Source organism: Chiloscyllium plagiosum, chromosome 7 (assembly GCF_004010195.1).
Source record: "Chiloscyllium plagiosum isolate BGI_BamShark_2017 chromosome 7, ASM401019v2, whole genome shotgun sequence".
Taxonomy (NCBI): Eukaryota; Metazoa; Chordata; class Chondrichthyes; order Orectolobiformes; family Hemiscylliidae; genus Chiloscyllium; species Chiloscyllium plagiosum.
The window spans coordinates 27,043,428-27,068,625 of record NC_057716.1 but is presented as its reverse complement, the minus strand read 5'-3'; the positions used below and the strand labels follow the sequence as shown (position 1 = coordinate 27,068,625).

At 45.2% G+C, this 25,198-nt stretch overlaps 1 protein-coding gene across 4 annotated transcripts in view; it reads right to left on the bottom strand.

Annotated features, from left to right (window-relative positions):
* Nucleotides 1-6,532: 6,532 nt before the first annotated feature.
* The window catches only part of zdbf2 (zinc finger, DBF-type containing 2), a 30,198-nt gene continuing 11,532 nt past the window's right edge, over nt 6,533-25,198 (bottom strand). For 2 of the 4 annotated variants that reach the window (XM_043693325.1, XM_043693326.1), the window contains 4 exons: nt 21,479-21,530; nt 18,157-18,262; nt 11,882-12,009; nt 6,533-9,709 (listed from right to left, as the gene is read on the bottom strand). In XM_043693325.1, the coding sequence (XP_043549260.1) occupies nt 6,781-9,709; nt 11,882-12,009; nt 18,157-18,262; nt 21,479-21,495 (3,180 nt within the window). In that variant the 5' untranslated portion in view covers nt 21,496-21,530 and the 3' untranslated portion in view covers nt 6,533-6,780. The remainder of the gene's footprint in view (nt 9,710-11,881; nt 12,010-18,156; nt 18,263-21,478; nt 21,531-25,198) is intronic. The other 2 variants (XM_043693327.1, XM_043693328.1) reach the window with 1 other exon arrangement.

The window sequence follows — 25,198 nt, the reverse complement described above, 5'->3', positions numbered from 1 at the left end:
ACAATATGTAAACAGGCCAACAAGGGGTGAGGTCACATTTGCTTTGGTACTGGATAATGAACCAGGCCAAGTGTTAGATTTGGAGGTAGGTGAGCATTTTGGTGATAGTGACCATAATTTGGTCATGTTTACTTTGGCAATGGAAAGGGATAGGTATATACTGCAGGGTGAGTGAGATCTGGGGGAAAGATAATTATGATATGATTAGACAAGATTTAGGATGCATAGGATGGGGAAAGAAACTGCAGGGATTGAGTGCAATTGAAATGTGGAGCTTATTCAAGGAACTGTTACTGTGTATCCTTGATAAGTATGTACCTGTCAGGCAGGGAGGAAGTGGTCGAGCAAGAGAGCCATGGTTTACTAAAGTAGTTGAAGCTCTTGTCAAGAGGAAGAAGGCTTATGTTAGGATGAGATGTGAAGGTTCAGTTAGAGTGCTTGAGAGTTACAAGTTAGCCAGGAAAGACCTAAAGAGAGATCTAAGGCCCAGCCAGGAGGGGACATGAGAAGTTGTTGGTGAATGGGATCAAGAAAACCCTAGAGCTTTCTATCGGTATATCAGGAATAAAAGAATGACTAGAGTAAGATTAGGGCCAATCAAGGATAGTAGTGGGAAGTGGCCCGTGGAGTCAGAGGAGATAGGGAAGCGCTGAATGAATATTTTTCATAAGTATTCACACTGGATAAAGACAATGTTGTCGAGGTGAATGCTGCGATACACACTACTAGACTAGATGGGATTGAGGTTCACAAAGAGATGTTAGCAATTCTGTAAAGTGTGAAAATAGTTAAGTCCCCCGGGCTGAATGGGATTTATCCTAGAATTCTCTGGCAAGCCAGGGAGAAGATTGCAAAGCCTTTGGCTTTGATCTTTAGGTCATCATTGTCTACAGGAATAGTACCAGAAGATTGGGGGATAGCAAACACTGTTCCCTTGTTCAAGAAGGGGAGTAGAGACAACCCTGGTAATTACAGACCAGTGAGCCTTACTTCAGTTGTGGGTGAAGTTTTGGAAAAGGTTATAAGAGATATGATTTGTAATCATCCAGAAAGGAATAAGTTGATTAGGGATAGTCAATATGGTTTTGTGAAGGGTAGGTCATGCCTCACAAACCTTATTGTGTTCTTTGAGAAGGTGACCAAACAGGTGGATGAGGGTAAAGCAATTGATATGGTGTATATGGATTTTAGTAAGGCGTTTGATAAGAAAGGGGGTAAGGAAAAGCTCGGGAACTATAAGTTGGTGAGCCTGACATTAATGGTGGGCAAGTTATTGGAGGGAATCCTGAGGGACAGTATTTACATGCATTTGGGAAGGCAAGGATTGATTAGGGATCGTCAATATGGCTATGTGTGTAGGAAATCATACCTTAATAATTTAATTAAGTTTTTTGAAGAAGTAACAAAGAGGGATTGATGAGGGCAAGGCAGTGGACATGATCTATATGAACTTCAGTAAGACGTTCAACGAGGTTCCTCATAGCAGACCATTAGACACAGGAGCAGAAATTCGGCCATTCAGCCTATCGAGTCTGCTCTGCCATTCAATCATGGCTGATAAGTTTCTCAACCCCATTCTCCCGCTTTCTCCCCATAACCCTTGATACTCAAGAACCTCATCTTAAATATACTCAATGATCTTGGCCTCCCCAGCCTACTGTGGCAATGAATTCCATAGATTCACCACTCTCTAGCTGAAGAAGTTCCTCCTTATCTCCATTTAGGTCTTCCCTTTACTCTAAGGCTATGCCGCTGGATCTGTCTCTCCTACCACTGGAAACATCTGCCCATCTACTCTATCCTGGCCATTCAGTATTCTGTATGTTTCAATAACATCACCCCTCATTCTTCTAAACTCTGAGTATAGTCCCAGAGTCCTCAAAGGTTCCTCATACGTTTCGTCTTTTATTCCTGGGATCATTCTCGTGAACATCCTCTGGACCTGCACCAGGATCAATACATCTTTCCTGAGGTATGGGGCCCAAAATTATTCACAATAATCTAAATGTGGTCTGACTAGTGCCTTATTAACCCTCAGAAGTACAGCCCTGCTTTTATATTCTAGTCCTCACATGATGAATGACAACATTGTATTTGCCTTCCCAACTACTGACTCAACCTGCACGTTTAGCTTAAAGGAAACCTCGATTAGGGCTCCCAAGTCCCTTTGCACTTCTGATGTCTGAATTTCCTCCCCATTTAGAAAATAATCCATTCCTCTATTCTTCCTACCAAAGTGCATGACCTCACACTTTCCCACATTGTATTTCATCTGCCCACTCTCATAAATCTTTCTGCAGCCTTCCCACCTCCTCAATACCACCTGCCCTTCCACCTATGTTTGTATCATGTGCAAATTTAGCAAGGTTAGATCACACGGAATCGAGGGAGAAATAGACATTTAGATACAGAACTAGCTCAAAGGTAGAAGACAGAGGGTGGTGGTGGAGGGTTGTTTTTCAGACTGGAGGCCTGTGACCAATGGTGTGCCACAAGGATCAAAACCGGGTCTACTGCTTTTTGCCATTTATATACATAATTTGGATGTGAATACAAGTAGGATAGTTTGTATGTTTGCAAGTGACACCAAAATTGGAGGTGTAGTAGACAGTGAAGGAGGTTACCTCAGAGTACAAGGGGATCTTGATCAGATGGGCCAAGAGGTGGCAGATGGAATTTAATTTTGATAAATGTGAGGTGCTGCATTTTGGAAAGGCAAATCAGGGCAGAATTATACACGTAATGGTAAGGTTCTGGGGAGCATTACTGAATAAAGAGACCTTGGAGTGCAGGTTCATATTCCCTTGAAAGTGGAGTCGCAGGTAGATAGGATAGTGAAGAAGGCATTTGGTATGCTTTCCTTTATTGGGTATAGGAGTTAAGAGGTCATGTTGCAGCTGTATAGGACATTGGTGATGTCACTTTTGGAATACTGTGTGCAATTCTGGTCTCCCTGCCACAGAAACGATGTTGTGAAACTTGGAAGAGCTCAGAAATGATTTACAAGGATGTTGCCAGGGTTGGCGGGTTTGAGCTATAGGGAGAGACTGATTAGGCTGAGGCTATTTCCCTGGAGCGTCAGCGGTTGAGGGGTGATCTTTTGGAGGTTTACAAAATCATGAGGGGCATGGAAAGGGTAAAGAGACATGGTCTTTTCCCTGGGTTAGGTGAGTCTAACACTAGTGGACATAGGTTTAAGGTGAGAGGGGAAAGATATAAAAGGGATCTAAGGGGAAACTTTCTCATGTTAAGGGTGGTGCGTGTGTGGATTGAGCTGCCAGAGGAAGTGGTAGAAGTGGGTACAATTACAACATTTAAAAGGCATCTGGATGGATACATGAATAGGAAGGGTTTAAGAAGGATATTGGCCAAATGCTGTCAAATGGGACTAGGGTATCTGGTCAACATAGATGAGTTGCACCAAAGGGTCTGTTTCCATGCTATACATCCCTATGATTCTATAACTGCTGACTGTGTAGCTCACAAAAGGGAGGTTAGACCACTATGAATTACGACGCCAACTCTACCACAGATTGAGCGGCTCCTCTAATGTCGACCCGGCAACAGAATAGTGTCTTAGCCTGTTTTTGTCACCTAGCGCGCGGCAGTGTGGAATTTGCAGTTTGCAGGAGTTGCAAGCAGGAGTCGCAAGCAGGAATCAACATCTATGTCATCAGTGGACAGCTCTAAGCATCAAGTAGAGTCATACAGCACAGACTCTTCAGTCCAACCAGTCCATGCCGACCATAATCCCAAACTAAACTAATCCCACTTACATGCACTTGGCGCATATCCCTCCAAACATTTTCATTCATGGACTTATCCAAATATCTTTTGAATGCTCTTATCCACATCCACCACTTTCTCTGGGAGTTCATTCCGCAGACGAACCACTGTATAAAAGAAAATTGCCCCTCATGGCTTTGTAAAATCTTTCGCTTCTCACCTTAAAAGATATGCCCCCTATTGTTGAAATCCCCAGCCTAGGGGGAAGACACCTGCTATTCACCTCACCTATATTCTTGTAGTCAGCATTTGGTGGAGCGGTGGCTCAAACGCAGCTGACAAACTTAGTTGAAAGCTCTGGACTTGCTCTGAGAATGAAATGCTGTCAACTGTATCTGAAATGAGCTCCACGGTAGATTCTCTAATGCAACAACAGATAGATAAACAATAACACAGTGCAAGTTTTCCAGTCGGAGCTCGAGAGGAGCCTGTGGGAAAATATTCATGGCCACAGTCACTCTCGCAGATGCTGGCAATGCAATCCCTGCCTTGTTTTATAGAAAATTTCACTCATGATACCTGCACAATCCAAGCAGAGAATCGACATTGTTCATTGACATTTACCAACATCCATCCAAGATGACTTAGAAAACGGTTGCACTCAGTGACAGAAACATATTAAAAAAACCTGTTTCCAGCCACTTTCCTCAGAGTCAATGGTTTACTCAGCAGTTTTCATTGACCCATATGCTAGGATTATTTTATAACACAGGGGACTTGCATTAGGAAGGATCTGCCAGACCTGCTGAGCCTTTCCAGCAATTCCTGATTGCATTTCTGATTTTGAGCACCCGCAGTTCTTTCCGTTTTTATTTTGACTCCCATCAGGAGTCTACGGACAGTGGTCAGGAGGGGGAGGCTTTCATGGCTTTATCCATTTCCTACCAGATCATAAGAAATAGGAACAGGAATAGCACCGCCAAGTTGCCCCATTCTTCAAGAGGATCACGGCTGACCTGACATCCCTCACATCCACTTTGTTGCCCTTCTCCCTACTGATAAAGAATCTGTTTATTTCAGCCTTATATGTGCACACATAGGAACTCTGCCCCCACTGCTCTCTGACGCAAGGAGCTCCAACATGCTCGCCCAAGGATAACACAACAATCTCCCATCTCGCTGTTGATGGTAATATGCTAATTCAGTGGCCAGGAGAAGTTTATGCCCGAAACATTGACTCTCCTGCTCCTCGGATGCTGCCTGACCTACTGTGCTTCTCCAGCACCACGCTCTCGACTCTTGCAAGGGCAGCAATGCCTCAGGGACAGGGGCGTCCAAGCTGATTTCGGCAGACATCTTGGACGTGGCCTTTGATGGGTCTTACTTGCCAACTTGAAGAGAGAAGTAGTGAAAGCACCTGACTCAGGCCTCCAAGACTAACAGAGTTCACTGATTCAGAAAAGCTGTTTCTGCTTACCTGATTGCCCATAAAGAGAGGCCAGAATTACAAGGTGGCAATTAATAAATCCAACTGAGAATTTTTCTTTGGAGGGGGTTTGAGGCCTTCTTTAAACAAAAACTAAGATGATTGTGGTTAGAATGTAAAGGCAGGTAAGGTGAGGATACAACAAACTTTCTTTTAACCAGCACCTTATGAACCCCACTTTCAATAGACTGGCAAAACGTATATACCTATAAATTACTGAATTATTTCTATCCAATTATTATAGCTTTTTAAAAAAATTGATGTAACTCAGTGTAAATATACTTGTTCAATTGAACAGCCATACAAAATATCAACAGTTGATTCATTTCGAGTTAATTTCCCCTCAAATACCGTCGTGTCCGAATCGTCAGTTGAGGGTGAGTGAGAAGCAATTCCTTGTGACATCGAGAATTTATCAATTTCTGCCTTGAAGACATTTAGCGTCCCAGCCTCCACTGCACTCTGTGGCAATGAATTCCACAGGCCCACCACTCTCTGGCTGAAGGGGTAAGTGTAGTTGAAATGCCCATCAGCCATGATTGAATGGCGGAGTGGACTCGATGGGCCGAATGGCCTTACTTCCGCTCCTATGTCTTATGGTCTTATGGCTTTCTTGGAAGTGAACTTGCATTATTATGTAAGTGATCTGCGCTGTAAATAAAGTATAACTGTGATGGGTTTAGCCCCAGCATCACGTTTCTATTAGCGCGTGTTTTCACGTGAACCTTTTGATTATCCGGAATATTTGATCAACCACTCTTGGTCCTGTGGGGTGCCAGTTAATAAAACATTCGCTTTTTTCAAGTCAATACGTTCAGAGATGTCATAGAGATCTCTGGGCTTCTTGGCTCAGAGATGGGGACATTTTGGTAAGATGAAACTCTTTGGTAAAAAACTTAGCCCAAGTTGCCTTTTCTGTATGTGAATGCTACCCATTTTCCTCTGGGAGTATGGCACACTTTAAGTTGAAGGGGAATCTCAATGAGAGAGAGGGGGAGAGGGAGGGAGAGAGAAAGAGAGAGAGAGAGCGAGAGCGTGAGAGAATGCGGGGAACAGGAGGAGGTTAGAGGAAGAGAATTGAAACATAGCAGCTTAGACCAGGTGGACCAAGTAGTCCCAAACACCCTAAACATAAAGATTAAAAGTTGGCACAACGGTATTGTCCCTACCCAGAAGGACCGGGTTCAAGTCTCACTTACTGCAGACACGTGTGATAACAAGCCTGATTAGCCGGTTTCAAAATAGCTAAGAATAAAAACCGTGCGAGGTGCTGTACTTAACAAGTCACTCAGTGCTCCAATGTTTGAACACAAGACACTGTTAAAAAAAAACGCCAGGGCTCTTTATAAAAATACAGGCTGCAATTTCTTTTTGTGTGTGTTTCAGCTGCAAATTCCCTGAAGTACTTCGTACAAATAGAACTTTTAAAAAAAACACGCAACAATTCAGAATGAAGAGAGTGGAAGGGAAGGGAAGGTGAGAAATGGGCCTTGGTGATGGTGGACAGTCAGAGACAGACAGGAGGCTGCTTCAGCCCCACAAATGGAGGGCGATGTAGGGTAAGGGGTTCACTTTCTCTTGCGGGCGGCCTGGCGGGGGCTTTGCCGGGGGACAATGACTACCTCGGCCTCCCTCCGCACCACCTTCCTGCCCGAGGTGATGTCCCTGGAAGCAGGCCTGAGGCGGGGCCTACGGCTGGGTGGGGGGCTGGTGGTGGGTGGGCCCATGTCAGAGTGGGATGAGGCGCCCCTTAGGCTGGGCCGTGGCCCCAGGGTTGGTCTGACAGGGCCATTTTCCCTGCCCCCGCCCTCCCCATTCTCCTCCTCCTCTTCCTCACACCCCGCCACCTGCCCTACCCCGGAGGCTTGCCTCGGGCCCTCCTTGTCCAAAGGCCTCCGGCTCCTAGGGCCCACGTACACCTGGAGCTTGCCAAACGGTGACTCGGGTGTCTCTTTCCTCAGCGGCGACAGGAGGCCGCTTTTGGCCTCTGACAAGAGATGGCAGCAGCGCCGCTGAGGAGGAGCGGGCGGCGGAGGCCTTAGCCCCCCGTCTGACCCCAACAATGAGCGGGACAGTGACGTCTGGCGGGAGCTGGAGGCAGTGCCAGTGCTTTTGGATGGGCACTCGCTGCCAGGGCTCTCCCCAAGTGGCCGCTCCTTGACAGAAGAGGATGAGGCAGCAGTAGCCGTCGTAGGCCACAGGCCTGAGGCCTGGTTGTTACCCGGATGCGGGAGAGCCGCGGCAGCACAGGCAACACCTCCTGCGGCCTTGAGCCGCGGCTTTTCGGTGAACTGTCCCATGTTGATATCCGGGCTCAGGCTCCTGAACAGCTGCCGCACGTGGTGGGTGCCTGGCGGCGTCTTGACGATCCTGTTGGTGGCCGGGTCATAGTATCTGACTGGTGACTTCTTGTACTTGTACTTAGCCGGGCTGGCGCCGTCATCAGATGCTTTTGAGGTCCTCTTGCCCTCGTGGCAGGCGGCCCGTGTGGCCGACGCGAAATCTGGCGATGACAGCACGTAGATGACGGTCCTCGGCTGCACCGGGCTCATGATCTTGCTGTAGGCCCTGGGCAGCCTCACTGAACACAGCCTTGCCTTAGCACCGGGCCTCTCCTCGGCCTCAGCCTCACCACCTGCCCAGACATTCTCAGGCTCCTGCTCCACCCTCCGTGACTTCTTCTTGACCACTGGGTAGCCAGCCTCGCTGGTCTGGGTACCATGGCTCACCTTCACCACCTGGCACCGGGACGCCAGGCGGCAGTGCCTCAGGCCCGGTTTCTTGCCCGGCTCCGGCTTGCAGGGGCCCGGCTCGAGCTCGGCCTCGTCGTTGCCCTCCTGCAACTGGGGTAAACCCCTGGCGGTTTCAGCTGAAGCCTTGGAGTTGGCCTGTGACGGATCTTTGTTGCCGGCCTGGTGTTTCTTGCGTTGCTTCTTTCCGCGGTTGGCCAGTGATTCACTGTCGAAGTAGCACAAGTATCGCCCCTCCTTGAACTCCTTGACCAACGCCTCCACCTTCAGGTCATCCTCCGCCATGATTTCCGACCAGGTCTTCCCCGCGAACGACGCAGGCACGTATGGCAGCGACCGGAGCTTCCGCTCGCCTTCGAGGGGCTGCGGCCTGGTTTCCACCTGCTCCACCTTCACGCCGTTCGCAGTGTGGGCGGGATTCTCCTCTTCCATTTTGTCGCACTCCTCTGGCTGGAAATGCAGGACGGAGCTCAGCTGGGTTTTGTAGCCTCTGTCTTCGAGGGTTATCTGGGTATCCGTCAGGAGCTCCAGGTCCTTGTTCGCTATCCGCGAGCAGTCCTTTTCCACCTTGACAGAGGTGTCCCACTCGGAGCTGCTGGTCGACTTCAGGTGCCCCAGGTGACTACCAAGGGAACAGATGCTGCCACCAGAACTGCCATCTTCACTAGCAGCTGGCTGCTGTCCCCCTGCTTTCCTTTCACTGGATAGGCTTAAAGACAGCATTTTCTTGAAGCAAGACGCTGTATCCCTCACCGCCTGTCTATTACAAACCGCGTCATTACTGTTCAAAGTGACACCCGGATGGTGCTCTCCTTCAAGAGGCCATTTCCTGCCTGGCAGACTGCCCTGTAGGCCTGTCTCTACCACTTTCCTTTTCTTCTCGAGCTGACAATAAGTCGGCATCCCTTTGACCTCCGCTGCTGAATTCTCACTGTCACTCTCCTGAGATTGCGACACCTGCCTGTTGCAGTAGTTCTGAATGACTGTCTCGATGGTCTCGGAGACCAGGTCCTCTATGCGGTCCACGATTTTCGCCTCTTTGAGGGTACTGAGGCAAGTGACGGTGCTCCTGTTCTGCGGCCTGCACTCCTCGGCTTGGCTTGGCCCACCCGCGCAGCGTGGGCTGCTGGCCCCGGTGTAGTCCCTGAGTTGAGGAAGAGGAGACCCTGCTACTGTGCCCTGAGAGTTAACATTGTGCAACCTGGAAAACCGCAAAGCTGGCCCTGAGGAGACGTTAGGAAAGTTCATTTGAGCAGGACTCCAGTTTTCACGTTGCTCGCATCTGGGTTGGATGACAGCCACAGTCTTATCGTGGTCCTTTATTCCCTTCCTTGGCGTAGGTCGGTACAGACCTAAACCGATACGATGTCCATGCCGATCCACTTTACCGTATGACAGGATACCCTCACTCACACCTAAAAAAGCAGCCCTGCGTATGCCTTTAGGTGTAGGGGAGCTGATGTCAATCACATGCTCGCCATACACTGTTTCTTTAATAGTGGCATCTTTGTGAATCAGTGAAGCGCCAATAGGCATTGGAGATGATACACTGGCTTTAGCCCGACTGCAAACTGCTGCATTCTTCCCAACCATCAAGTGTGCTGATCTGATGGATTCGTTATCGGTGCTGGGCAACTCCTCTCTGGTCCCAATGGTCTCCTTGTCATCTTGACAGGAGTGTATGTCCGCGAGCTCCTTCCTGGGGAGAAGTGGGGCATTAATTGACGGCAGATCCATGTACGTCGACCTGAGGAGCACAAGTTTTTTTTAAAAAAATGTTAACAACAGTTTCGTAATGCAGGACTTTAATAGCTCTTCATTCTGTACCCATTCATAAAGTTCAGGACAGACCACATTTGGAGTATCGTGAGCAATTTTGGGACCCTTGCCTCAGGATGTACTGGCCCTAGAAGGCCTCCAGAATGTTTGAGGACTCTGGGTCTATACTCGATAGAATTTAGAAGGTTGACGGTGGGGGGGGGGTGGGGGGGGGGGGAGATCCAATTGAAACAGAGAATATTGAATAGTGTGGACATTGGGAAGATGCTTCCATTGGCAGGAGAGACTAAGACCCAAGGGCACAGCATGAAAGGGAAGACCCTGTAGAACAGAGATAAAGAAGATAATTCTTCAGCCAGAGAGTGATGAATCTATGGAATTCACTGCCACAGAAGACTGTAGAGGCCAGGTCATTTGAGTATATTTAAGGCCAAGATAGGTAGGTTCTTGACTGTCAAGGGGATCAAGGGTTATGGGAAGTAAGCAAGAGAATGGGGTTGAGAAACTTATCAGCCATGATTGAATCGCAGTGCAGACTTGATGGGCTGAATGGCCTAATTTCTGCTCCTGTGTCTTATGGTCTAAATGCAAAAGTGTCCAATTTTAAATAAACAATCACAACAATCTAAATAACAGAAGACAAGTCAACTCTGATTGGCTCAAGGTGCTAATGTAGAGTAAGAACTAAGGAATGATAGGCTTTTTAATAATTCAAATAAAAAGACACAAGGCTTGAAAATATTACTTTTCTTTGGCATAAATTGTTGTGATAATTTGAAATCTGGCATTCTTGTTTTGTCTTGATTGGTAAAATGTCTTGTTCTGCACAAGGCATATCTCTTTTCAAGAATAGTGGAGTTGCAGGTAGACAGGATAGTGAAGGCGGTGTTTGGTGTGTTTGCTTTTATTGGTCAGTGCATCGAGTATAGGAGTTGGGATGTCATGTTACAGCTGTACAGGACATTGGTTAGGTGACTTTTGGAATACTGCATTCAGTTCTGGTCTCCCTGCTATAGGAAAGATGTTGTGAAACTCGAAAGGGTTCAGAAAAGATTTACAAGTATATTGCCAGGATTGGAGAGTTTGAACGCTAGGGAGAGGCTGAATGGGCTGGGACTAGTTTCCCTGGAGTGTCAGAAGCTGAGGTGTGACCTTACAGAGGTTTATAAAATCATGAAGGGCATGGATAGGGTAAATAGACAAGGTCTTTTCCCTGGGGTGGGGGAGTCCAGAACTAGAGGGCATAGGTTTAGGGTGAGAGGGGAAAGATATAAAAGAGACCTAAAGGGCAACATTTTCACACAGAGGGTGGTGTGTGTATGGAATTAGCAGCCACAGGAAGTGGTGGAGACTGGTACAATCACATTTAAACAGCATCTGGATGGGTACATGAATAGAAAGGGTTGAGAGGGATATGGACCAAGTGCTGGCAAATGGGATTAAATTAGGTTAGAATGTCTAGTTGGAATGAATGAGTTGGATTGAAGGGTCTATTTCCGTGCTGTACATCGCTACGACTCTGTGGCAAGGAAAGCAACACTCCAGAAGAAATAAAGATTGAGCTTTTTGGTTCATGTCAGTGTTAGTGGCAAAAACAAAACTGGTATGGTAAATTGGCAAACTATGGCAGCTTGAAGTACACTGTATTTGAGCATTCACCTGTAGACAGGGAGGATCATCTAACATCTGAATACTTTTTGTCTACCCCAAAACAGACAAAATGCTCAAAAAAGGAAAGGATGTGCATTTTATACAGCACCTTTCATGACCTCAGCTCCGAAACCACTTTACATTCAATAAACGTGCTGTATAGATTGAGAGAGAACCCGGATGATTCTTTTAACTGTTAGCAGTTCCACTTAGCACTGTTCTGCAATCTTACAAGCATTGAAAAGCGATGGGAAGAGCTTCACGAGGTATTCTTTCTTTTTTGAACTATTAAAACATTCTTGCTGCTTGCATCTAGGAATTCACACAGGCTCCTTAATCAGATCATAGATCTATGTTATATGCTGCAAGTATGAGGCAGTGTGTATGGACAGTGACTAGCTACACAGACCAGCTCTCATGACAGTCAGCTGCTAAGTGGTGGAGAGTTACAGCGTTCAGACTAACATGTCTAAGAGTGCCCTTTGTTTACCTGTTGTCTTTATACCGGGAAGGGTGGTATTGGATGACATCCTGCAGGAAGCGTTCCATGAGGCTTTTAGCTGGTCCCTGGTTCCTGGACTCACTGGCAAATTGCCTGTGCCGAATGGTCTGGAGGTGCTGAGCAAAAAACAAAAGCACAGAACATTAAAGTGAACACGACTCGGCCAAGATTACACCTAATTTCACTGCAGCTACCTTCACCCCATCTGACTCCCTCTTCAAAAGAGGCTTGACCCAATTTGTACCCAAGCATATGAGAAGCTTGCTCCTTTGACTGGCTGCACTGCCAGACATGGCTGTTCTCCAGCCTCACTCTCAGAACCTGTTCCTATTCCCTTCCATGGGCTCTCTCACAGACAGCATTCAGCACGGGAAAGCCTGCCAAATGCTCCTCTTCCTCTTTGCTGAGCTGCCACAGCTAGTCTGAGCCCTCTGCTACCCCAACTCTCGCCGAGTGCTTCAGTAGGATCAGCATAGGTGGGTGGCACTGTGGCTCAGTAGTTAGCACTGCTGCCCCACAGCGCCAGAGACCCGGGTTCGATTCCACCGTCGTGGAGGCTGTGTGGAGTCTGCGCATTCTCCCAATGTCTGCAGAGTTTCTGTTGGGTGCTCCGGTTTCCTCCTACTGTCCAAAGGTGTGCGCTTTAGGTGAATTGGCCACACTAAATTGCCCATAGTGTCCAGGAATGTGCAGGCGAGGCAGGTTAGCCATGGGAAATGCAGGGTTACAGGGATAGGATAGGGAGGTGGGTCTAAGTGCGATACTCTGAGGGTTAGTATGGTCTGAATGGCCTGTTTCCACACTGTAGGGATTCTATGACAGGTTGGGAATGGAGCCTGGGATTTTCCTGTGCTATATTGACAGCTGCAAACCATTACAACCAACTTGAGTGAATGGGAGAGGTTCTACACATTCAGCTTTAAAGGTGAGTCTGGACTCTTTTTCCAGCTGGAGTGTGCGTGCTTCCAGAGCTTAGCAACATTTTCATTGGACCGTCACAATACAAACCAGACTGAACACACACATTTCACTTTGATGGAGGCGATGGAGTCCCCCCAGTTCAGCTTCTCTCAATTTATCAACGATCAAACCATGAGGTGGGCCTAAATCTGTCACTGCCAGCACAAGGATTGACCATCAGATCCACAGTGCTCAATGACCAACTATACATTTCTCAGCGAGTCACCTCTGCTTCTTAAATTTCTGCATTCAACAATGTCTCTCAATCAGCACTGCGAGAGAAATACAGTTTGAAGGAATAGATATCAACCAGGATTCTGGGAAATCACTTCAACTTCACGAATGACGAAGTGGGATCTTTCACATCCGTTCCCCATCCCTTTCTTCAACATCTCATCGGAATTCAGCACCTCAGATGAAGGATTGTATTTTATATTGCATGACCACCAGAAATCCCAGAATACTTTGTAGCTGACGTGACCAGTGGTGTCCCATAAGGTTAAGGGCTGGGACTCAATAATTTTCGGTTATTAACACTGTGGGCGGTACGGTGGCACAGTGGTTAGCACTGCTGCCTCACAGCGCCCGAGACCCGGGTTCAATTCCTGCCTCAGGCGACTGACTGTGTGGAGTTTGCACGTTCTCCCCGTGTTTGCATGGGTTTCCTCCTGGTGCTCCGGTTTCCTCCCACAGGGTGTGGACTTGTTGGGCCAAAGGGCCTGTTTCCACACTGTAATGTAATCTAATCTAATCTAATTCTGAGGATCAGCACAGAAGACCCTTTAGAACTGAGATAAGGAGAAACTTCTTTAGCCAGAGAGTGCCGAGTCTAGGGAATTCATTACCACAGAAAACTGTGGAGGCCAGGTCATTGAGTATATTTAAAACACAGACAGATAAGTTCTTGATTGCCAAGTGTATCAAAGGTTATGGGGAGGAGGTGGGAAAATGCAGTTAAAAAAACCTGTCAGCCATGATTGAATGGTGGAGCAGACTCAATGGGCTGAATGGCCTAATTTCTCCTCTAATGTCTTATGAATTAATTTGCCAGTGAGAAATTGGCAGCATTTTTAGCACTGTAGATGGAAGCACGCAAGAAATTTTGAAGGCTCAACTCATTTGTCAACATTGTCAATCTGATTTCAAATGTAGCTTTTGTTGAAATGTCAACCTCTGGCAGTCGGAGACCTTTAAGAGTGAGGGAGCTAGAGTTCAAGGTCTATGTGTTCCTGTGAGGGTGAAGGGCAAGGTTGGCAGAAATAGGGAACCCTGGACGACAAGAAATATTGAGGCATTGATCAGAAAAAAGGAGGCATGACTCAGGTACAGGCAGCTGGGATCAGGGGAATTCCTGGAGGTATACAGGGAATACAGGAGTTTACTGAAGAAGGAAATCAAGAGGGTGAAAAGTGGGCACGAGATAGCCTTGGCTGAGAAGATTAGGGTAAATTCAAAGAAGTTCTTTCAGTTTATTAAAGGAAAAAGAATAACTAGAGAGAATAGGGCCCTAAGACCAAACAGGACATGTATGCATAGAACCACAGGGTAATGGACGAGGTCCTCAAATGAATACTTCTCCTCTGTGTTTACCATGGAGAAAGCCATGAAAACTTGGGAAAGTTCATGGTGATATCTTGGGGATAGTCCATATCACAGTAGAGGAGGTATTGGGTGTATTAGAATGTATGAAGATGGTTAAACCTTTTGATCCCGACCAGATATATCCAAGAACACTGGAAGAGCCTAGAGAAGAAATCGCAGGGGCCCTGGCTAATATATCTGCATCATCACTAGCCACAGGTGTGATCCTGGAAGACTGGAGGGTAGCGAATGTGCCATTATTCAAGAAGAGCTGCAAAGAAAAACCTAGGAACTATAGACCAGTAAGTTTAACATCTGTGGAGGGTAAGTTATTTGAGAAGATTCTGAGGGCTAAGATATGCAGGCATTTGGAAAGACAAGGTTTGATTAGGAGTAGTCAGCATGGCTATGTGAGTGGGAGATCTTTGAGGAAGTGACCAGGAAGGGCAGTAGAAATCTATATGGATTTCAGTAAGGCCTTTGATAAGGTTCCACATGGTAGGCTGCTCTGGAAGGTTAGATCGTATGGAATCCGGGATGAGCTGGCAAATTTGATACACAATTGACTGATGGAAGGAAATAGAGGGTAATACTGGAAGGATTCTTGTCGGACTGGAGGCCTGTGACTAGTGGAGTGCCTCAGGGGTTGGTGCTGGACGCATGGCTGTTTGTTATCTATATCAAAGATTTGGATGAGAACATACAAGGCATGATTAGTTTGTTTGCAGATGACGCTAAAATAGGTGGTATCACGGACAGTGAGGATGATTATCTGAAATTGCAGCAGGACCTTGATCAGCTGGGGAAGTGGGCCGAGAAATGGCAATGGTGTTTAATATAGATAAGTGCACTTTGGAAAGTCAAATCAAGGTAGGAATTTCATGGTGAATGGCAAGGCTTTAAAGAGTGGAACAGAGGGATCTTGGCATTCAGGTGCATGGTTCTCTGAAACTGGAGTCACAGGTAGACAAGACAGTGAAGAAGGTCTTTGGCACACTGGCCTTGATCAGTCAAGACATTAAGTATAGAAGTTGGGAAGTTATCTTGTAGCTGCACAGAACGTTGGTGAGAATGCACTTGTTCAGTTTTGGTCACTTTGTTATAGGAAGGATGTTATTAAACTAGAAAGAATGCAGAAGAAATTTGCAAGGATGTTACCTCAATGGTCTGAGTTACAGGGAGAGGTTGGACAAGTTAGGACATTTTTCTTTAGAGCATAGGAGACTGAGGGGGGGATCTTATAGAAAGGTATAAGGTCATGAGAGGCATGGATAGGGTGAATGCACGTAGTCTTTTTTCCCAGGGTTGGGCAATCGAGGAAGAGGGGGCATCAGTTTAAGGTTAGAGGGGAAAGAATAAAAGGGAACCTGAGAGGCAACATTTTTACACAGAGGGTGGTAGGCATATGGAATGAGCTGACAGTGGAAGTGGTTGAGGCAGGTACATTAACAACATTTAAAAGGTGTTTGAATACATACAAGGATATGGGCCAAGTGCAGGGAAATGGGGTTAGCATGGATGGCCATTTTGGTAGTTGTGGATCAGTTTGGGCTGAAGGGCTGTAGGACTCTATGACTCAACCTGTTCAGATGCAGAGCAGGTGGGTGTGACCCTGGGCCTCCTGGATCAGAGGTAGCCACAAGAGCACACAAAATGAATTTCAATGTCGGCAAATAGAGATGACTTGGGCTTTAAGGATAAAAGAGAGTACTTTTGACATGGTAAATTGCCAGAAGTAGCAGAGGACCGAATAGACTTGGAGATCTGATAAATCCATGAAAATATCACAAAATGTTACAGAAAGTAATCAAAATCCCAAATGGAATGCTGATCTTTGCGTCCAGAAATAAAGAATACAAGAGGTCAGTTCTTCTTTAGCTAAACAGCCCCCAAGAAACTAAACCTAGTTTGAGACACTATCCTCTGGAAAGGGTATAAATTGCTTGAGTGGGCACAGTGTTTATTTACCCAAAGGATTAAATTACTAGTATTGTTCAAAATAGGTCTGGAATTTAAAGAAAAAGGGCTGTTTGTGGTTTTCAAAATGCAAAAGGAAATTGATAAGTTAGAGAAGGGAAAACCAATTCTAATTGGAGATTCCAAGACCAGGCAGAAGAGTCGAAACTTTAGAGTCTGCTGTCACAGCAGTGAAATCAGGAATGACATCTTCATAAATGTATTCACTCCTGGGTATCGCTGGACAGATTAACTGCCTGTCCCTCGTTGCCCCTTGAGAAGGTGGTGGTGAGCTGACTTCTTGAACTGCTGCAGGTAGACCCACAATGCCTTTAGGGAGGGAATACCAGGATTTTCAGCCTGCAACACTGAAGGGACAATGACATATTTTGTCAGGATGGCAAGTAGCTTGGAGGAGAATTTGCTGGTGGTGATTTTCCCATGAACCTGCTACCCATTTCTGTCTGAATGGAAGCGATCATGGGTTTGGAAGGTTCTACGGGATCCTTGCTGAAGTTCTGCAGTGCATCTTGTAGATAGCACACACAGCTGCTACTGTGTATCAGTGGTGGAGGGAGTGGATTTGGTGCCATTCATGCGGAGCTTTGTCCTGAATGATGTCAAAGCTTCTTGGAGTGTTGTTGGAGCTGCACCCATCCAGGAAAGTGGGAACTATTCAATTACATTCCTGACTTATGCCTTATAGCTAGTGGACAGGCTTTGTGAAGTCAGGAGGTGAGTTACTCAATGTTCCAAGCCTTGGCCTGCTCTTATAGTCACTGTATTTATCCAGCAAGTCCATTTGAGTTTCTGGTCAATAATAACCCCTCCCCCAGGATGGTAATAGTGGGAGAGTCAGTGATGGTAACACCATTGAGTGTTAAGGGGTAGTGGTTAAATTGTCTCTTTTTGGAGATAGCCATTGCCATTTGTGTGCTGTGAATGTTATTTGCCACTTGTCAGCCCAAGCCTTATCTTGTTGCTTTTGAACATGGACTGCTTCAGTACCTGAGGAGTTGAGAATGATGCTGAACGTTGTACGGTACAATCTTCAATGAACATCCCCACTCCTGTCCTTATGACGGAGGGAAGATCATTATTGAAGGAGTTGAAGATGGTTGGGTCTAGGATACTACCTTGAGGAACTCCTACAGAGGCATCCTGGGGCTGATACAATTGAACTCCCACAACCATCGTCCTATGTGCCAGTCCTTACTCCAACCAGCAGAGAACTTTTCCCATTTTCCATTATTATAGGAACTTCTCTTTTGAAGGGAATTGAGACACTAGGCCACTGACAATCACTGCTTCTGCTCTGTGACCTGTTTCGTTATCCACAGAAACTGGTGGACCCATGGAGTATCTCCAATGTTTTATTTCAGATTTCCAGCTTGGCAGCATTTTGCTTTCATGTTACCACTCTACTGATATTGGTCAAGAGAAAATACATGGGCCAGGAAAGCAGAGAGAATTGCTTTGCTTCACATAGTGCTAGGTAATCCTTTTCAATCACCTTGTGGAAGTTGACAGGCTATCAGCTGGACAGCATTGCTGGCAATGCAGCCTTCCATCAGCACTGCACTGATTTACCAGTTGAGGTGAAGTACTGAATTATCTGGCATTCAGCTTGAATCCATGACATTCCTGCTCAGAAGTGGATGCACAAGTAATGAGCCAAGAGGACGACCACTGGGGCCTGCATTATCAAGCTATGCTGGACTCAATTTATTTTTTTGATAATTATGAAGCACTCACACTATCCTTACCTGTTCCAGACAGGTATACAACTCTTTACAGCAGCCGCAATAGCCTCGCCTGCTCTGTTTCGAGAATGTCTCTGGTATTGGCTGTTCCTGGTGTGGTCCATCGCCACTGCAAAGGCCAAAAGCAGCACACTAATCCTATTAGACACACATCACATAGCAAGCTGACCTGGGCTGAACCAGGTATTGTTTTAACAAAAACACCAAACAGTAGCTATTGTGTGCAAGGATGAAGAAATCGCCATCTCTCACTTCCATCAATAGGGTCATGTCCCCGATGAGAAAATGATGCGGTGTATTGGTTGTGTGACTCTTGGACTAGTAATCCAGAGAATGGAGCTCAAACCCCATCATGATAAATTGAAATTTCAACTGTGCAGATTGTCTGGGAAAATGAAAATTTGATATTAATGGAAATTATCTTCAAGGCATTGTCTAAGAACAGCCAATAGATGCCTTTTAGGGAAAGAAAGCGGCCATCATTAACTGGCCAATGTTGTAACTACAACCTCAAAATAATAAATGCAAAAACACCATAGATGCTGGAAATCTGAAATAAGAACAGAAGTTGCTGTTGAAACTCAGCAGCTGTGTCAGCAACTTTGGAGAGAGGGGAAAAAAAATCAGTTGACGTTTTTATGAATCCAAAGACTCTTCGGCAAGTCTGAAATCCAAAGAAAGTCTTTGGGCTAAAAAGGTCAAAATGTTTTTCTCTCTCCGCAGATGCTGACAGACCTGCTGAGTTTCTCCAGTGTTTTCTGGATACAATCCCACAATGAAACAACTCCCCCCCTCCAAAATGGCTAGTAAGCAATGCAGTTATCACATCTCCTCACCATAATTAGGATGGCCAAGAAATCCCAGCCTTAGCAGTGATACATCAGAAGGTGATAAAGGGAAAGGAGCCTTTTAAGACCATAGAACTGTTCTGTCAGACTCTCTGAAATTTTAAATGATGCAATGAGAAGTTTCTTCCCACTTTATTGAACAGAAGTTGGAATTGCTTACATGTCTCAGCCTCTGTCTCTACTGTCTAGTCACCGCCTTTCTCTCCAAAGACACCTGATGGGCTGGGCGTTGTTTCTACTTGGTGTCAGGTATTCTCTTTCAGATCCTCAATTTTCACTTTGAATTCGAACATTACTCTGATGTATCCCATAGTGAAGGCACTCAGACCCTTTCCTAGCCCCTCTAGCTGTGATGGGAACGAGCTTCTACAATCAGGAACAAGGCATGGAGGATATGACTCAAGATCTCAACTACGTCATCAAGAAACTCCAGATATTCCTGGAGTTATTCATGCTGTAGCTGTCCTGATGCTGCTATTGGGTGTGCAATGTGTTAAAACCATTCTATGCAGTGTTCCCTTTAAAGGAGACAATATGCGCAGTGTAGCATATACAAAAGGGAAATCATTGCTCCTGCTGCTACAGAGTCTATTTTAAAGTGTGCAACAGAAGGCAAGAAATTATCGGATCTTGGCAGCAATGTTCCAGCAGGATGGTTTTGACGTGCCTTATTTCATCAGCAGTGAATAAATGGCCTAGCCCCATTGACAAGATTGCAGTCTTAATTTTAAAAGGTCGACAGGATGGAGCCCACTAAGACAAATAATTTTGCACGTGCAACTATAGAGCCAAACGTAAGAAGTGTGTCATCAGATACATGCAAGGGGAAAATCGGCCCAAGGCTCTCTATCATTGTCTACTTTCCATTCAGTATATGTGTTGGGATTCCTAAAGTTCCATGCAATATAATGCTGGCCTATTGAAACTTCATAAATAGGGCCGGAGACATTTGTTCACTGTGCAACCTTAATGTTGAAATTAGGCTTCGTCAAAACCAGCCTATGGAATAATGCCTACCTTGATCAGACCCATTTTTCAGCGTATTGAATAAACTCATGAACAGGCCAAGGGCTGTCACTTTTCATCCTGTAAAGTGTCAGATTGCACTGTACGATCAAGGTACCAAAACAGTCACGAAGGTAGCTGTTTCATGCTGCTACTGTGTGGAAGTAACATGAGTGGTGTTCACCATGGAAAGGATGTTATTGTCCAGCTAAAAAGATGCCCATCACAAAACTGAGAAATGTTGTCTATGAATTTCAGTGCTGGTATGGTGCCGTACATCCCAAAAACTGATGGATCATTTCAAACAGCATGGCCCTTGGTTCTCAACAATGTACAGACCATATCCAACTAGGCCATGTTCACAAAACTCAACAGTATCCCACATCGGTTGTGATTCCACAATAGGACAGGTTAGCAAATGTCCCCAAAGAATTATACTGATTTTGCATAGTCAGCTATGTGTGCTAGAAACTGCATATATTAATATACATGTGCAGATAAAGAACATCGCCACACAGTGCCCGTTTCAACTCAACTGTACAGGCGGCAGCTCTTCTCTGGTTCATTTCTCAAGGCCATGTCTTGATCAAGTATGTTGTCTGGTTTAAAATTTATAAGCATAGTCTGGCAGTCACCTGCCAGTCATCATTAACTGGTGTATTCTCCAATGCGATGCCTCGACCAGAGTCCGCTCGCTAACCAACCAGTGACTCTTATCCCAGTTCTGAGGAAGGGTCACCAGAACCAAAGCGTCAACTTTGACTTCTCTTCAAAGATGGTGCCAGACCTGCTCAGCTTTTCCAGCAACATCTGTTTTTGTTTCTGATTTACAGCATCCGCAGTTCTTTCCGTTTTTATTTAGCAATCTTATCTCATATAGTTCAAATACTTTCCCCATTTGCTTTAGTATCGCTTTGCAAATTGACCTGATGTGTACAAAACAGAAAGCTTCAAAGTGCATTTCCTCAGTAGATACCACATTGCTGATATTGTTCCATTTCTCACAGCACATGGCCTCAAAATAACTATCAAGCTTAGGAGTGGCATAATTATGAACCCAGACCTATTAGCATTCAGTCTAATTTCAATAAGATTCTTACGTCCAGCAGAGGAGATCAAAGGATCCCAAGCTGATGACTGATACATCACCCAGTCCTTTCAAGGCCATTATTCATGGATGAAAATATTTCAATCTCTGCCAATTTTATTCATTTTGCTGAAAATATTCTCTTCCCAAGCTAAGGCGCTTTGATATTTTGCAAGATGTGAACTCATCCCTCCAAACAAAACCTTTGGACAGTTAGTTCCTTGACACGGATGGAATTTTGATAATAATTACTCGATATGGTTTTTAATTCCCCTCAGCTATCCAGCCAGATACTCTGGATGCTGTCCAGTCAACCAGCTTCCATACCCAATAGATCCCTACCCCTTGCAATTTGCCACTGGTCTTATAGAGTTGTCACACTTACCTGGCACTGTCATTCATCTCTGCAAAGGACTCTCTCTCTCTTCTTGATACACCTATCAGATTGAATGGAAACCAAACATAAGGTTTTGTTGGTTTTTAACTTCAGGTACTGCATTATGTATTTGCTCAAAAAGTGCAGCCAGAGTAGCTTGATGCAGTATTGTACATGTATTGCCCAACTATATAGAGTAGGCCAAATAGATCAGGTATCAGTGGGAGAAGATCAGATGTTTGATGACAGGTCATAGCGTCAGAATCATACAGCATGGAAACAGACCCTTCAATTAGTTCTAATCCACACAACCAGGTCCCCAAACTAAACTAGTCCCACCTGTCTGCACTTGGCCTACATTCCTCCAAACCTTTCCTATTCATGTACTTATCCACATGTCCTAAACATAACTGTACCTGTATCCACCATTTCCTCTGGCATTTCATTCCACACACGAACCACTGTGTTTTAAAAAAAAGGTTGTCCCTCAAGACCTTTTTCAAGCTTTCTTCTCTCACCTTAAAAAATGTGCCCCCTAATTTTGAACTCTCCAAACCCTTGGGAAAAGGCACCTGCTATTCACCTTATCGATACGCCTCAAGATTTTATGAACCTCTACAAAAGTCACCTCTCCTATGCTCCAGTGAAAAATATCCCAACCTATCTTTACAACTCAAACTCTCCATTTCCCCCTAGTAAATCTCTTCTGAACCCTCTCCAGTTTAATCATATCCTTCATGTGTACACAATAGGCAGAAGGGCCTCTTCCAATGCTAAAAACCTGTAACTATTCAGGAGATAATTGTGATCATTGTACATTAATGATTTTGGATTATTATAGATGATACAAAATTCAGACGTATCTGAAACTGAGGAGAACTTCAAAAAGATGTTAGGTTGGTGGGCTGGGAACATTGGTGACAGCTGAAGCTTAACGTAGAGTGGCAGGACAGGTTGGGAGAGCAGTTAATAAAGCATGCCCGTCTTTAGAAGGGGTATAGAGTACAAGAGCAAGGAAGTTCTGTTGAACTTAGAGAAGTCACTAGCTAGACCTCAGTTCATCCAGTTGAGTTGCAGCACCTTATGAAGGACATGACAGTGCTGGGTCCATTGCTTTTTGTCATTTCTATAAATGATTGAGGTATGAATGTAGGAGATGTGGTTAGTCAGTTTGCAGATGACATCAAAGTTGGTGATGTAGTGGACAGCAATTATCTGCTGTCTTTCTTCTATTATGAGAGAGATTATACTCCAAGAGTATTTAAAATATTTGTAAAGCACTTCGGCATTGCTTGGCTTCATGACAGGTACTCTGCAACACACAAATAGTTACTGTTTGAAATGGAATCTCTGAACGACGTCTATGTCCTCTCAGAGCATAAGCTTCCTTTTGTGCCTTTTTCTACACTGTGCACTATTTTTAAACCGGGCAGCTATGGAACTGATTAAAATCCTTACTTTCACATCCAACCAAATATCATGGAAATAAGCGGAGAAATGAGACTTCCACTTGTGGGGAGAGTGCGGAACAAGGGGCCACAAATGTAAGGGAACCACTTGGAAATCCAATAAGGGATTCAGGACAAATTGGTTTACCCAGGGAGTTATGAGACTGTGGTTCTTACTACCCCAAGGAATAGCTGAGGTGATCAGCTTCCATGTAGCGTGGGAAATGTTAGATGAGTGCAGGAGGGAAAAGGAACAGGGTGGCATGCTGAAAGGGTGAGATCAAGTAAGGGAGGAAGTATGTTTGTAACACAAATACCAGCCCGGAACGCTGGGTAGAATGGTTTGCTCATGTTGTGTTTCAGTATATTGATAACCATAGTGTCAGAATAAGAGGACCTGGAGAAGAGTCGTTTCTGACAATTTATTTTCCTTACAAACTACAGCCTGAGACAGAACAGTGATGTCAACATCCCGATGTCAAAATACTACTAGGCTTCTTCAGCTCCAGTTGAATTTGGGGAAAGATGGTGGCATACGATCACCGGACGAGTAATCCAAAGGGTTAATCTTATTAGAAGGGTTCAAATCCCACCGAGGCAACTGGTGGAATTTTAATTCAATGAATTAAATCTGGAATTGGAAGCCTGTCTCAGTTTCATGGTCACCATTGCTCTCAATGATGGTCATTAGGATGGCATGGTGGCTCAGTGGTTAGCACTGCTACCTGACAGCACTAGCGGCTGATGTTCGATTCCACCCTCAGTCGACTGTGTGGAATTTGCACACAGCGTGGGCCACCTCTTGGTGCTCCAGTTTCCTCCCACAGTCCAAAGATGTGCAAGTTAGGTGGATTGGCCATGGGAAATACAGGGTTTCAGGGATGGGGTGGGTCTGGGTAGGATGCTCTTCAGAGGGCCAGTGTGGACTCGATGGGCCACTTGGCCTGCTTCCACGTTGTAGGGATTCTATGATGATATAAAACCATCTGATTCATGAATGCCCTCAGGGGAAAGAAACCTGTAAGCTGTCTGGCCTACATGTGACTCCAGACCCACAGCAATGTGGTCGAGTCTGAAGTGATCTGCGAAGTGACTCTGGCAAGCCACTCAGCTGGAGGGCAATTGTGGGTGTGCAACAAAGCTTCTTCCCCACTGTTATCAGATTTCTGAATGGACCACTCAAATTTTAAATTTTATGTTGATCTCATTCTTTGTGCACCTTCTCAGCAGCCTTAACACTACATTTCTCATTCTGTTCTATTAACCTAATGCCCTTTGTATGGTCTGATCTGCCTGTAGTGAATGCAAAACAAAACTTGTCACTGTACCTAGGTACATGTGACAATAATAAATCAAATTAAAAATCAAAAAACGCTGACCTTGTCAATGACACACACATCCTATCAAAGAATAAAAAAAATTACCTTGATCATCTCTGTAACAGTTATCAATTATTAATAGAAGAAAATACAACTTTAATTAGACTACACTCAAAAATATTGCCTTGGGTGTAAAGCACTTGGTTGCAGCCTTAGATTATAAAAAGGCACTATAAGTACAATTTATTTCCTGCCTCAGTTTAAGATCATTGCTTTCTTATACCAGTAATATCTCCAAAGACAACATGAAAGACTCTAGCAGTAGTTTGTCAATGAAAGTGGTGGCTATGTAGAACTGTACGCACAGGGTCAGGCCCTTCAACCCATGTTGTTGTACTGAACATGACACCAAATTTTGGATTATTGGTTTGGAAGAGCACAGCAGTTCAGGCAGCATCCGAGGAGCAGCAAAATCGACATTTCGGGCAAAAGTCCTTCATCAGGAATAAAAGCAGCCTAAACCCTTCTGTCTGCCCATGGTTCACATCCCTCCACTCCTTGCTTATTCACTTGCTTATCTAAAAGCCCCGTAAACACCCCTATCCTATCCGCCTTCACCACTATCCTAGCAGCACGTTCCAGACTCCTACCATTGTCTTAAAAACATTTGCCTCTCAAATCTCCTTTGAAGTTTTCCCTTCTCACCTTAAATGCATGCCATTTAGTAATAGACGTTTTAACTCTGGGAAAAAGATTCTGACTGTCAACCCTATCTATGCCTCTCAATTTTGTAAACTGCTATTAGGTCTACTCTCAGCCTCCACCACTCCAGAGAAAACAACCCTAGTTTGTCCAGCCTCTAAGATTTCATACTATCCCTCTGTTGAATTAAACTGAAGGGACATGGAGGAGTTAGTGAATGACACGGATTCTCTACCTCAGAGAGCTGTCAATGCAAAGTT